The sequence below is a fragment of the Channa argus genome, chromosome 23, assembly GCF_033026475.1.
Source record: "Channa argus isolate prfri chromosome 23, Channa argus male v1.0, whole genome shotgun sequence".
Classification (NCBI taxonomy): domain Eukaryota; kingdom Metazoa; phylum Chordata; class Actinopteri; order Anabantiformes; family Channidae; genus Channa; species Channa argus.
This window is the reverse complement of record NC_090219.1, coordinates 4,646,825-4,660,406: the sequence shown is the minus strand read 5'-3', so window position 1 is coordinate 4,660,406 and position 13,582 is coordinate 4,646,825. Positions and strand designations below refer to the sequence as shown.

The 13,582-nt window shown below is 41.6% G+C and overlaps 1 protein-coding gene across 3 annotated transcripts in view; it reads left to right on the top strand.

The window, feature by feature from the left end:
• pard3ba (par-3 family cell polarity regulator beta a) overlaps nt 1–13,582 on the top strand; it is a 135,108-nt gene that overhangs the window by 42,463 nt on the left and 79,063 nt on the right. For all 3 annotated transcript variants that reach the window (XM_067493569.1, XM_067493570.1, XM_067493568.1), the window contains exons 6-10: nt 543–629; nt 815–940; nt 1,494–1,948; nt 4,151–4,290; nt 4,986–5,114. In XM_067493569.1, coding sequence (XP_067349670.1) covers nt 543–629; nt 815–940; nt 1,494–1,948; nt 4,151–4,290; nt 4,986–5,114 — 937 coding nt within the window. The remainder of the gene's footprint in view (nt 1–542; nt 630–814; nt 941–1,493; nt 1,949–4,150; nt 4,291–4,985; nt 5,115–13,582) is intronic.

The window sequence follows — 13,582 nt, the reverse complement described above, 5'->3', positions numbered from 1 at the left end:
TACTGCTTAGTCCAAGATGGAAAAGATGATGTTCGTTAAACATACAGAGTCTTCTACCCATCTTGCAAATCCCCTCTCTTTGCAATCCAGTATCAAACACTACAAACTCTTGTTTATCTTTACTGTTATTGTCCTTGTTTACCGGCTGTTAAAAGCCACCATTCACGCCTCTGCAGAGATTATTAGCGAAGCTCATTATTTATCCTTTATATCTGCCCTTCTCTGTCTTTCTCTTTTATCTCTTGCTCTCTTCTTTTGTCCTAAAACTAGATTGGGTGGTTTAGAAGGAGGTAGAGGTTAAAGTAGCCAACTGCATCCTTCAGTTCAGATATTTGGCAGGACTTCCTTTAAGCTAATTTGTAACCCTATCTGTGTAGCCTGGAGGAAAATTCAAATGGATTTGAGCTTGCAAAATATTGCCAAAATATTAGGAGTGTGTGGGCCAAATGTGTGTGTAGACTTTTATTACTATATCTGTTGTTTTCTTTTGTTTGTCTGTACAACACTCACACACCCTGACTTAGTGTGTATTTTGTTGACAGCACAATAACAAGGAGAGTGGAGTTTCCAGGTGACCGGGGGCCCCTGGGGATCCATGTTGTGCCCTATTGCTCTTCTCTCAGTGGACGGTAAGCACATACACCCACACGCATACATTGTGCAAATACAGCTACACACTCTCTTCCACCATATCCGCTTTTATCCAGTTTTTATAGGGGAAGGCAGGTGACAATATTGACTTTTGTTAAAGTTTGGATATGTAATCATATGTGTTTAACTCCATTAATCCTCTCTACCCTGTATGTGCTGCAAGGACCCTGGGTCTTCATATAAAAAGCATTGAGGAAAACAGTCGCTCCAGGAGAGAGAAAATCTTCCAGGAGGACGAATGTATTGTCCAAATCAACGACACACCACTCCATGACAAGACCTTTGCACAGTAAGTATGCTGGAGTGGGGTGAAGTTGCAGAGCGTGTGTTTTTGTGGGTCTGAAAAGAAGCATCTCTGTAAGTCTCATCTTCTGTTCCTAATTTTCTCATCGTTCCAGCATACACACCTATAGCCTCCTGTCCCTGTTCTTTTATGTTTTTTCCATTGTCAACACTGAATAGGGCCATTTAACGGCACCCCACTGTGTTTTCTGTATGGTGTGAATGTTGTGCTGATAGTATACTATTACAGCTGCAGTAGGAGCTTGCTGTAAAGTCTCGCCAATCTGATAAGGACCACCACATCCCAAATCAGCTGAAAGAATCACTCCACTTTTCTTCCAAATTGATGTACAGCTTTATTAAGGACGAGTTCACACTCCTCAATTTCTGCTTTTCAATCGTCATTGTTCACCTCAGCAGTTTTGGTCTCTTTTACTGCATTATGTTTTTGTAGTGTACAACAAACAACACAGACTGAAAATTTGGTTAATCTATTCAGCGGTTCACTCAGATGTCCTCTTGGGAAGTTTTGGGTTACATTTCATCAAAATTTTCCCTAGGTCACAGGAAGTGTTTCGTAAGGCTATGAGTTCCTCGACAGTGCGTCTGGAGGTCCTTCCTTTAGCCAACAAACCACGCTATGAGAAGAGCCTGATAGGACAGCTTTTTACTGGAGACATCAAAGACTACTCTGCAAAAGCAAAGAGTCCAGTGCTAGTCCGCAGTAAAGCTGACTCCGAACCAGAACCCAAGAAAGACACCATGCTGGAAGCAAGACAATCAGGCGACACACGTGTCGAGACCCCAGAGGCATCTGCGATAAACTCAAGGCCAGTAGAGCTCCAGTCTGGCCATGGCTCCTTGAAGAAAATCTCTCCCACACCTCCAGCCAGGACAGCGAGCTCCTCCCCGACACCTAGGAGCCCCTTGCCCAGCAAGAGTCCTGTTCTCAACAGTCTGGCCAATATTACCAACAGGAAGGCAGGCAAGAGGATAAAGATTGACCTGAAGAAAGGTAAAAACCAAAAAAAACTTATCAGATTTAACTTTTTTGTCTGTGATTTTAGGTTAAAGTTATAGGTAGTACTGCAAATTACCAGGAAGACTGCAATATGTAGTTTGGGTGTTTGCCAGTTAAGAATGTTGTAATTAAAACACTATTATTTGCATTCATTATTAGAAATGTGGTATCTAGTGTTTTTTTTTTTTTGCTTGAACTAAAAGTAATAGGCAGCAGCTCAGTTGGTGGAGCAGTTGTCCATGAGCTACAGTCAGTAGTTCGACCCCCTGTCTACAAGTCAAAGTCTCATTGGGCAAGACACTTATCCCCAAAGTTTTCCCTGGTGGATATCTCTGTTTGAATTTACCTTTCTTCTCTTGTTAGTCCCTCATCTTCATAGAAGTGCCTCTTAATATTAATAATGACAGCTTTGAAATATTTATATTTTTTGTCATTGTCATTTATCTCAGTTTTTTGTGGTACTTAAGAGAGCCACCTTTAATCTTATCTAGTCTTTGGATGGGAAAGGTTATGTTTTGTACTACATGTGGAGGGCTTACTTTTTATTCTCCTTTCACTTGTGGAAGTGAAATAAGACTGTTCAAATGCTCTATTTGAGAGCAATTATGCTTGTTTATCATTTTTATCTTCCAGGTGTGCCTTTCTTTAGGGATCGGATTAAAAAGTCCACAATGTTTTATTTTCTACCAGTACATGGATGGAATTTTTTAAATCAGTCATATGCACCAATACATGCAAATCTCTTAACCACAGATAGAAATTGTAGTCCACAGTGAAAGTAACTCCATTGTGACTGTACGTGTCACGATTTCTACTGTTTGGGATAACCAAGCAAATGTCTGGTTATTGTTTTTTTTTTTTTAAGACTTTGACCCAGTCTAAATCAGTCTGCTTTTCCAGCCGCCTTATCACTTATTCCTCTACAACACATCATTGCTGGTGTGCTGATGTGTTGATAGCACAGGAATAGGTTCTTAGGAGTGTGAATAGGCTCTATCCTAGCAACCTGCAGTGTTATGGGGCATTGAAAGGATAGCTGTAATTGGGCTGCAGACACGCACACTCTACAGGTACCCAGAGAAAGGCAGGAAGATACCCAGATGAAATGATAGAAGAAATTGTGTTCCACGCTCTCCAGCTCCAGCTTGAAGCGCTATTCATGCTCTTTTATTGTTAGTCTCTTCCCTGCACGTTTTCATCCCTTCCATTTTCTTCTCCTTTTTCCTCCATCCTTCTTTTGTTTGACACCCCCCCATCTATCCATTTCACCTGATGCAAGATCAGAGCAGTGGATATTATAGGATTTCTAAGACCCTTTCCCTTGGCAACAGGCTTTTCCTCTGTTTGATTGACAGGCAGTGTGGTTTAGGTGCGCTAATGTAGGGCAGGCAGAGGCTTAGCTTTGAGACCAGATAGCATCGCTCACCGACTTTAGTATGCCATTGCGGCTTTGCTCTCACTGTGCACAAACACACACACACGGAGCGTGGCACATTTCACCCATGGCTTGGGGCTTGTGAGGCCGTGAAAAAGGGAGAAGGTGGAGGCAGCTCTGGGGGTATGTGGCCTCAGACACACAAACACTTATAAATGTATACACACAGATAAACACAGGCTCACATACACAAAGAAAATCTTTTTGGAAATCACTTTGACTCCCTAGGGAGGGAGGCTAGAGAAGGAAATAATATCACTAAAGTTCTTCTCCTTTCCTTTTCTTTCTCTCTCTCTCTCTCTCTCTCTCTCTCTCTCTCTCTCTCTCTCTCTCTCTCTCTCTCTCTCTCTCTCTCTCTCTCTCTCTTCTCTCTTCTCTCTTTTCTCTCTCTCTACCCCCCATGAACATCCACAGTTTGGACTGCTCACACGTGAAATTAAACGCAGAGTCTGTCTAATCTGGCTAGAAGAGAAGTCTTCTCTCTGCGGCTCAGAGGCTGAGCCGGGCAACTGACCTCCAGCAAAAAACGGGCAGTTAAATGATAGATAATGTAGAGGACGATGGTACAACCTCAGACTGGGTTCAGTGGGACAGGAGAAAAGTCGGGAGAGAGGGGAAATGAAAGGAGTGACAGAAAGACCAGAGGGGAAAATTCAAATTATAATGAAATTAAAAAGTCAAAAATTCTTAATTAAATCTCATCTGCAGGGGCATTGATGTTCCCTATGCACACTGTAATGTAGACTGCTTTGTTCCCCCAGGTACAGAGGGTCTGGGCTTCACAGTGGTAACCCGGGACTCCTCGACTCTTAGTCCAGGGCCAATCTTGGTGAAGAACATTCTGACCAAAGGTGCAGCAATCAAGGATGGCCGCCTGCAGCCGGGAGACCGCATCCTAGAGGTTAGACAGACCTCATCCTGTTTCTCTCCCACTGAGCAGAAAACAAACAACTCAAAACTGTAGTTGTCACAGGAGCATCATCCTCATTATCATTACCCACAGACACTGGCTCTGTGCCACCCCTGCTGGTTAACCTGAGTAACTGCAAGTTCCCAACCAAATATCTACATACAGTTGCACCTTATTTTATCTAGAATTCAACAGACTTCTAAACATATTGTAAATTCCTTTATCACCTAATATTAAGACTGCAGAAACTACAGCCATAAGTGAAACAATCTTAGCAATCTTCTTAAATTCTAGGTAGGTAGGTGATAGATTTCAACCTCAAACTTAATAAAATGGAAGTGATTGACATTTTTGAGCTAATGTGCAACACTTTTTCTCACCTTGACTCAAACCACTTAAAATAGGAACAATTGTAACTACATGATTAACATCTTAAACCTCTAGGCCATTAAAATAGATCTCACATGTGAACATCTAAACGGACATATCAACATAATTCTGACATATCAATAGCTATGAGAAACAATTTTTTCATTTTGGGTGAACTGACCCTTAAACCTTAGGAGCAGCAGCATGCATGATCCTCTGCTAGTCTAGATCAGTACGTGTTAGTGGAGCATTGCCAGTGGATAATACACTTTGCTTTAATCTACTACTCTGAGTGTCTTTTCTTTTTTTGTGTGTAGGTGAACGGAGTAGACATGACAGGCCATAGCCAGGAGGAACTTGTGGCCATGCTGCGCAGCACCAAGCAGGGAGAGACTGTGTCTGTGGTGGTGGTGCGGCAGGAGGACATCTTCCTGCCTCGGGAACTGGTAGGAGAAAGCAAACAAACAAAAACACAGCATCTATGTCCTCACCCAGCCTGGTGTACCTTCACACAGTGCCCCTTCTCTGTTCTGCTTTGGTCTGTCAGTCCTGCATTTGTGATCACGTTTCTTTTGGACTTGTTTGCTTTTAAACATTTCCTGCGCATTGTGTCACTTTTCCTTTTTCTCTCTCAAAGCAGCAAACCCCTTTATGTTGATGCCCTTTTGCCTGTAAACACCACACACAGACGCACCCACAAACACACTCGGAGCACACTCTGGCCTTTCTGTCCCTCTGTGTTTTGTTGACACAGCGATGCCAGAGGAAGTCGCACAGGCAAGCAAACAGTGGTCCCACAGGAAGTATGTGAACAAGCCCACGCATGTCAATATGCAGCGGGTGTTAAGTGACCGTTTACCAGCAGCAGCTGATGGGGTCACAGGGCAGAGCAGGACTGTGATACAGACCAAGTTTGACTGTTTCTCACAGGGGACATATTATCAATAAATACTGTCTTTTAAACATACACTCAGCCTGGTGGCCCCTCGAAGTCACTTGCTCTCTGTAAATGATCTTTTCGCCCATGCACATTTATTCTCTCCCATCCGTCCTCTGTGGTTATCATCATTATTCCCTTTCCGTTACTTCAAAGAGCTGTGAGAAAGACATCCAGAGCCTTGTAGTATGCATATTCACACCTAGACTTCGCACACACAGACACATGCACACAAACTCCTAAACGCCTAGTCCTTGATAAAAACTTGTGTACAAGTGCACTCTCTCTCACATGCGCACACAGACAAAACACACAATATTTAAACAGCCAAGTTACTGCTTCCGAAAATAGTTTGCCCTCATTAATGGCCCAGCAGTCTTGGCATAACAAGTGCACTTTGAAGAGCCTCTACAGTCTTCATCTAACACTTGCTTGTATTTGTGCATTAGAGAGAGGCTTAAAGAGACTGAGAGAGTCTTCACTCCTGTCTCTATCAAGGCCGTTGAAGTTGTTGTTGCCCCACGAGATCTGGCCCTCATCTCCAGCAAAGTCCTCCACCTCAAAGACATTTTGATGTCCCCCAAGCACACACATTCCCTCCAATATTTACACGTACACACAGAAACACCAGACACGGGCACTGTAGAGGCTTTACATCATTGGATTTAGGTGCACAGACACTCACAAATCAAAGCATTACATAAATGCACAAAAGAAGAAAGCACCTCAGAGGAAAAGTTTATCATAAGTGGCCAAATGAGCTCATAAAAAAAACACAAACACATACTGAACAAATCTAACAAAAGAAAAATAAACTTGATGACTTTTTATGGCCTATTGTAAAACATCCCCACTTTTACGAAATCTACACCTTAATCCAAAATACAACCCTTTTCTTTCTTTGTCCTGCCTTTCTTTTCCCTCGCCTGTTCAAAATGTTTCGACTCCATCTCCCACTCTTCTCATTTAGTAAATTATGTGCAGCAGTAGCAAGGAGTGGTTCGCAATGAGTTTGATGCACAAAAGCTGTAATGATGATGTAGACGCATTAAGACGACGTGGCCATCTGCTTCTTCAGTTGCATGAAAATGTTTGTCTGCATGTCTGACTTAGTGTGGGTCCTCATGAATATTTATTCATGGTTTGTTTAAAGGTTGCAGTATCTTGTAACAGTTTTTATGGATTTTCAGAGCTACGGCCTTACTGCTACAGCTACAGTGTTTATTTATTTATATTTATTTTTGTCCTTTCGGCTTATCCCGTGAGTTCAGGGTCCCCACTGCCAATCGTTTTCCGCACGTTGATTTGACACAATTTTTACGGCAGATGCCCTTCCTGACGTAACTCTCCCAAATTCTACTGGGCTTGGAATGGCACTGCACAGGTGGGGATGGGAATGGGCTGTTAGGGGTTCAGTGTCTTGACCAGAGACAATTCGACATATAGCCGGGACCGGGGATCGAACCACTGACCCTGTGGTCTGTGAATGACTCCCTATATAAATCACAGGAGGTGAAGGAAGGAAGGGCGGTCATCATCCTCCCCCAGTTGTCCCCAACTTAGTTGCTCCCCTGGTGAGTGTAGGCCAGCTTACCCGTGTGTGTGTGTGTGTGTGTGTGTGTGTGTGTGTGTGTGTGTGTGTGTGTGTGTGTGTGTGTGTGTGAGAGAGATTGTGCATGTAAATGGGTGAATGAGAAGCAGTGTAAAGTGTTTTAAATAATATTTAATGCACATTCAGCTAGTGCAATTTTTGTTTTTATAACAAATTAATTTACCATAAATGATTTATCAAGCATGAGTTTGCTTCAACCTTTATTCCATTTCAGTAAGGAAATATAAACAAAGTATCTAAATTGGTCAAGGAGTATATAAAAACTTGCAAAAACTGCAAAAGTTTGCATTTCCATTAATAAGTTGATTACAAAAAACAGAAAAAAATCTTTTTCAATTCAGTTTATTTTTATTTTCAGTTGGACTTATTGAAGAAAAAGGTGGCAACACCCCGTTAATGAATCTTCCTCATTCATCTTTTCACTGGCCTGCAGTCTTTTGTTATGCACATGCGGTGTTGGAGAAGGTGATTAGAAACCTGGTTACACATATACGTGGCAGAGAAATGGATGTTATTTGGGAAAATTCTACGCCAGATCAGGTTTCCCTAATCCCTACCGCGATTTCAGAAACTAGCTGTCCCTTAACCTGGTTACTTGTTAATAATATGTAAATATCAGACATATCACATTTTTCTTCTCTTTCTTTTATGTTTTACTTTAGGTTCGACACATTTCATGTAAAGCCTGTTTAACTTTAAATGGAGGTTTAACCATAAACACTGATCACCTGTGAGGCATTTTTACAGTGTCAAATAAAATAAACGTCAAATATTGGTATTTGAGACTTCCTTTACTGATCACTTTACCAGTCTAGTAGAGTTGCACTGGCATTAGTAAACTTGATAATGTACAGCTGTGCCTTTCCTGAGGGACACCAGGTTAAAAATACAGCTACAGAACAGCAGACCTCGCACTGGTCAGGGTTCGGTGCTTTGCATCAGAGCAGGTACATGGTAACACAGCAGTTTGAACCCAGGCCATGTGGTTAAAAGACTGCTCTTTGTATTTGCCCTGCTGCCAAATGACAAGATTTTTATACTCCATACTTCATATAGTCTTTTTTTATCTCCATTCTACAATAAAGTAGACTTTTAAAGGACTTAGCTGAGCTGCTGATTGATTAGTTTCAATAGCGAGGGTATTGATGTTTCATGAGCAGCGTGTGATTCTGTGAAAGCACTTGGCAGTGCTGGGAGGCACACTGGTCTCTTTCAGTCAAAAGAATAACAACAAAGACTGTGAATTAGCCTCATTATTAGGATACAAAAGGACGCAGATTTTCTACCCCACCTCCTGTTCTCTCACACACTGTCTAAGTAATTAAAAAGTGATAACTTCTAATCACTGTTTCATTCCCGTCAGCATTTCTGGGTCTCCTCTGCTAGGGGCTTTCATTATTTCACGGGGCCTCGTTTTGTTTCAGGGTGGAGATTAGAGAGATGCTTTGAGTTGTGGAGTGTGTGTGTGTGAGTGTGTATGTCTATAGCAGAATTATGGGCTTGCCAAGGACAGGAAAGAGGGGTCATTTTGCACATGGTTGACCCTAAGGTACCAGAAAGCCTAGGCCAGTTCACAGGAACCGGGGTCGTCAGGCAGAAAATGACTTTTGTTGTTACCGTTTTCTCAGCTTGTGCTTTTTGCCTCTTATTTGTATTTTCCAACTGATATCTCCCTTTGTCTTTTTCTTTCTGTCAGTCTTTCCTCAAGCTGGAGCTTTTCTTTCGCTTTTTTATTGTCCTCATCCTCTCTCATCTTCCCTCATCCTCCAGCACATCCCAGAATTATCCCTCAATCAGTCATTTTATTGTCCTTTCTCTTCTCTGTGAGGTAAAGGTGTAAAGCGGCGAAGAGGCAGACATTAAGGCGATTAATTGGCAGCTCCATCGTCGCCGGTAAGAACGGCAAGATCTCATCTTAATTGAATGTCGCTCTCACCGCTAATCCCACCGCTTTGAAACCCCCCATTTGGAAATCCTCAGCGACAAAAGCCTCTGTGTGTAATCGCCATGTATCACCCCCTCCTCCCCGCCCACCCTGGGGTTAGAAAAAGCTCCTTTTTGTTTTCTCATTTGGGTGTTGAAGAGGGTGGTCTTTCTCCTGGCTAAAAGCTTGTTAAAGACCCATTGCTGGGAGCTAACAGCAAAGAGTGTAGGGGATGCAGAGTGGAGCCAAGGTGTCTCAGCCACCCTAGTTATAAAAACACCCCTAAAGGAGAAGCATTAGGTGGGATATTGGAGTTTGTGGGAGCATGTACCTGCCTTTGAACAACTACTGAGATGTAACTGGTTGTGTAAATAGATTAAAATCAACCGCTGCATACAGTAAATAAACATGTTCACTTTGCAAGAATTGACATTTTAATAACTTTCCAGTATCTTGCTTTGCTGAGCCTTCAGAGCTGCTGCGCTCTGATTTGGCCACCTTCACCTTGCCTGTTACTGGAGCTAGATCATAGGTATTTAAAACCTCCCAAGTGTCTCTCATGCAGAAAGTAGCGAGTTCTCTTTGTAATTCCTCTGGCTTTGAGTTACAACACTCTGAAATGCCTTGTTGATAAAAATAGGCCCTGACTGAACATATCATATTACTCTGAAGTGCCAAGAATTGTACTGTGACTTTGGAAGGATGCTTTTTGCTTGGTTTAGATTATCATCATATTAAATGTAAATATATAAAGGCTCTACTTATGTAGCGCTACATGTTGCTTCTCATTCACCCATTTACAACACGCTCACACACCAATGCCAGTGGCTGTCATCCAAGGTGCTCACCTGAGCCACCAGGAGCAGCTTAGGTCTGCAGAGGATTGGTGTGCTTGTTGTAAGAATGTAGATATGTTTTATCTGCTGCATTTTATGTATATTTGACAACAGTCTCCCTCTATTCAAAATGTGTTGTCTCTTCACTGTGATGTTAGACCTTTACTGTGCAAAATAACGCAGACTTTAACAGAAAGGTCTTTTCAGATTGCTGAAGGGGAAAGGTTTCTCTGTGTTCACCTTAAATCTGACTTGGAGATAGACATGAGATAACTATGGCTATTCTGAAAGCCAGTGATGATACAGTATTAAAATATCAACAGCTTTTGGCTTGTCCTTTAAGGGGACAGCGTAACCCCTTCCTGCCTCAACCGTCCCATTTTGTACGGGCTCGGCCCTCGGTGGCTGGGCAGGGCTTAACCCGATGGGGTGGGATTCGATCCCGTGGCTTTCTGCATTCCAGTCCAATGCTCTGAGCCCCCAGGACCCCGATGATACAGTGTATGAGACATCTTTTAATCAGAATTAAGATCAAAATAAAATTTGTATATTCATAGATTCTGTAGTTTTTCCAACAGGGAAGAAGAAATAGATTTCTTTAGTTATTTTAACATTTTCTAACCAGGTAATTAAATGGTAGAAAATATACAAGGGACACATTATTATTCAGTTGTTATTTTGGGATTTAATTGTGTTTACTGTTTTGAAACATGTTATGTTATGATTGCGTTTGATAGTATGAAATATATGATCATTATTTATACTACAATATGTTGAAAATGTAATGGTTAGTAGTTTTTTGTCCTATTGTCATCATTTGACACTGGTATTGCAAGAAAAATGACAAAATGATCCTTCATGTTGGTTTCTTTAAATCCCATCTTGAGATTTCTCTAACCATTACCAAATCATTTTTCATGCTTGATGACAGCGGTTTCTCTGACCGATGAAAGCGATGAATGGGATCACCCTGTCTCCAGGGTCTGTCTGGCTCCATCATGCCCCTAATCATCTTCTATTTTAAATCTAAACCAAAAGCAGTGACTAAATCATGCTTCTCTGATATAGACAACCTTCTGGCTTTTACTTTTACTGGCTTGAGAGCTTTGACTCACACTGTGGAGTTGAGTATCTCTCCTGGCCTGAAGGCTTAAACATGCTGTTGTTTTAATTAAGCACCTAGATGAAGCAGCACCGAGCTGCGCTGACAGAGAGAGAGAGAGAATTTGGCGGCTGGAGGATTAGAGTGAGGTGAATTTTACAAAATTATACTGCTGGACATATTTGACTCACACATCCTTCAACGCCTTGCCACGATGAGAGAAGAAATGTGAACACAGATTCTTACTTCAGTGACGGGCAAGGTGCCTGATGTAAGGCTCCCGCAATTCTGGTATGGGTGCTCAGATCTTAAAAGCCATGACAACTTGTATATCTAGTGTAATGTATATGCATACTCCTACAGAATTTGCTTTGACATTTTTTTTACTTTATGAGTAGAGTTTGAGTGGCTGCAGGCTTCATTTATCCTGAACTGAATGAAGCTCATTCTAAACTATAGCCAGAGGAGCATGGAAAACAAAAGTTGTATGAACACATGCATACACAAAATCTCTTAACCTTCCACCCCCTCCCTTCAAAGAAGAATAAAGCTTGAGGTTGAAGTGGTGTTGAGGCACCTCCTTTCCACAGGCCGTCTTTTCCTTGGGTGACTGAACCTGGCATTTCTTTCCTGCTCTCCATTTTGCCATCATCTAATGACATACATTTTCTGTTTCTGTTTTGTTCCCTTTTTTCCTCCCCTACCCCCTTCTCTCTCCCCCATCTCATTCTTGGACCAGCGCTGCGGTTTCCGCCACCACGGTCATTTTATTCACATTTAATAGCAGTGGGTGAGCAGAGTGGGTGGGTGTGTGGATGGTTGGAAGCGAGATGTAGAGACCTGTAGAAAGTACAGATGGAACGGGAGTCTTGGGAGAAACAGAAACAGAAGGAGGGAGAGAAGAAGTGGATGAGGGAGAGATTTACAGTAGGATTGAAAGATTAGGTTGAAATGTAAAGACTGAGCAGGAGGAATGTGAATGAGAGAAGCGGGTATACCTCAGGGAAGGGTTATTACTTTTAAATGCTCCTCTGTGCCCCCATCCTCTTCCCTCATCCGTCTCCTCTTGTTGCCTCCCCCTTTCTCCCCCACTGTGCTCCAGGAGGAGGTATGAAAAGGTTATTATGTTTCCTTTAGAAATGGCTCGCTCCCCGTCTGCGCCTTTCATCTCCAAATGGAATAACCTCTCTACAGTAGCTTTCTTCTTTTTCGCACTACACCTTCATCTTTCTTTTCAATGTACAGCACCTGCTCCTCTCTTCCTCCTTTCCTTTCTCTTACTATCTTGCATTTTTCCATCTTCTTTGCAGCTGTCTTCTATGCGACTCTTTAATCCGGCTCTCTTCTTCTTGCTTCACCCATTTTTTTGCTGTTTTTTGATGTTGACTATAATCACTGTGGTGTGGAAGCATGCATTATCAGTTGGTGCATTAGGTATGGTGCTCCCACCTGAATCATCAGCGATTATTTACAGCAGTTATTATGCAAAGTAGGTATGAGGTGTATGCATGAGGAGGCTTTTGTAGAATACTATAATAACATTTTAAGAAAAATGCAAACCAAAGGAAAATGCAATGATTTGTTGATCATTTGAACCTGTATTTGATTGTCAGAAGTACAAAACACGAAAAAAATGTCTTGAATTTGATTTCGGCAACTTGTGTCAAGAAATGTTAGGATTGGGGCACATTTACCACTGTGTTACATCACCTCTTCATTTCACAACACTCTGTGTTTAGGAATTGGGAAGACCAAATGCTTCGGTGTTGAAAGAAAACTTTTTACCAATTTTTGCTTAACAGTATGGGGCCTCCTTTGTACTGTTATTTTTACCTCATAATACACATACAGATGTTTTCAGTGGTGACAGGTCTGGACTGCAGGCAGGTCAGTTTAGCAGACTCCTTTACTGTTGAGCCATGCTGTTATAATACAGAATGTGGTTTCGTATTGTTTTGCTGAAATGAAAAAGGCCTTCCCTAAAAGAAATCTGAAAGGCGAATAATTTCTATAAAGAATTTCAAATGTTGGTTTGTCATGCTTCAGTATAGTTTTCTACTTCTCCTTTTAAATGACCATTTTCAATAAGGGCAGCTTCAGAAAGGCAGCTTGCACCATTTCTGGATCTTGTTTATTTATGGTTGTTTCTTTGCATGGTAGAATTTTAATTTGCATTTGTGGATGCAATGAAAAACGTATTACTGGAAATGGTTTCCAGAGGTGTTCCTGGGCTCATGCAATGTCCTCTACAGAATAATGTTTTTTTTTTATGCAATGCTGCCTGCTGCCTGCTGCCTGCAGGGCCAGAAGATCACAATTACTATTTGTTAATTTAGTGTTTTTTAAAACAAATCAATAACCAAAAAACTCTATTTGGACATTTGCACGCTATACTATTTACACATTAACAATAGATTTCAGATGATTTGCAGTAGATTTTTTGTTGTTTATATTTAGATTTTACACAATGTCTCAACTTCACTGGAAATGTGTTTTGTATTAA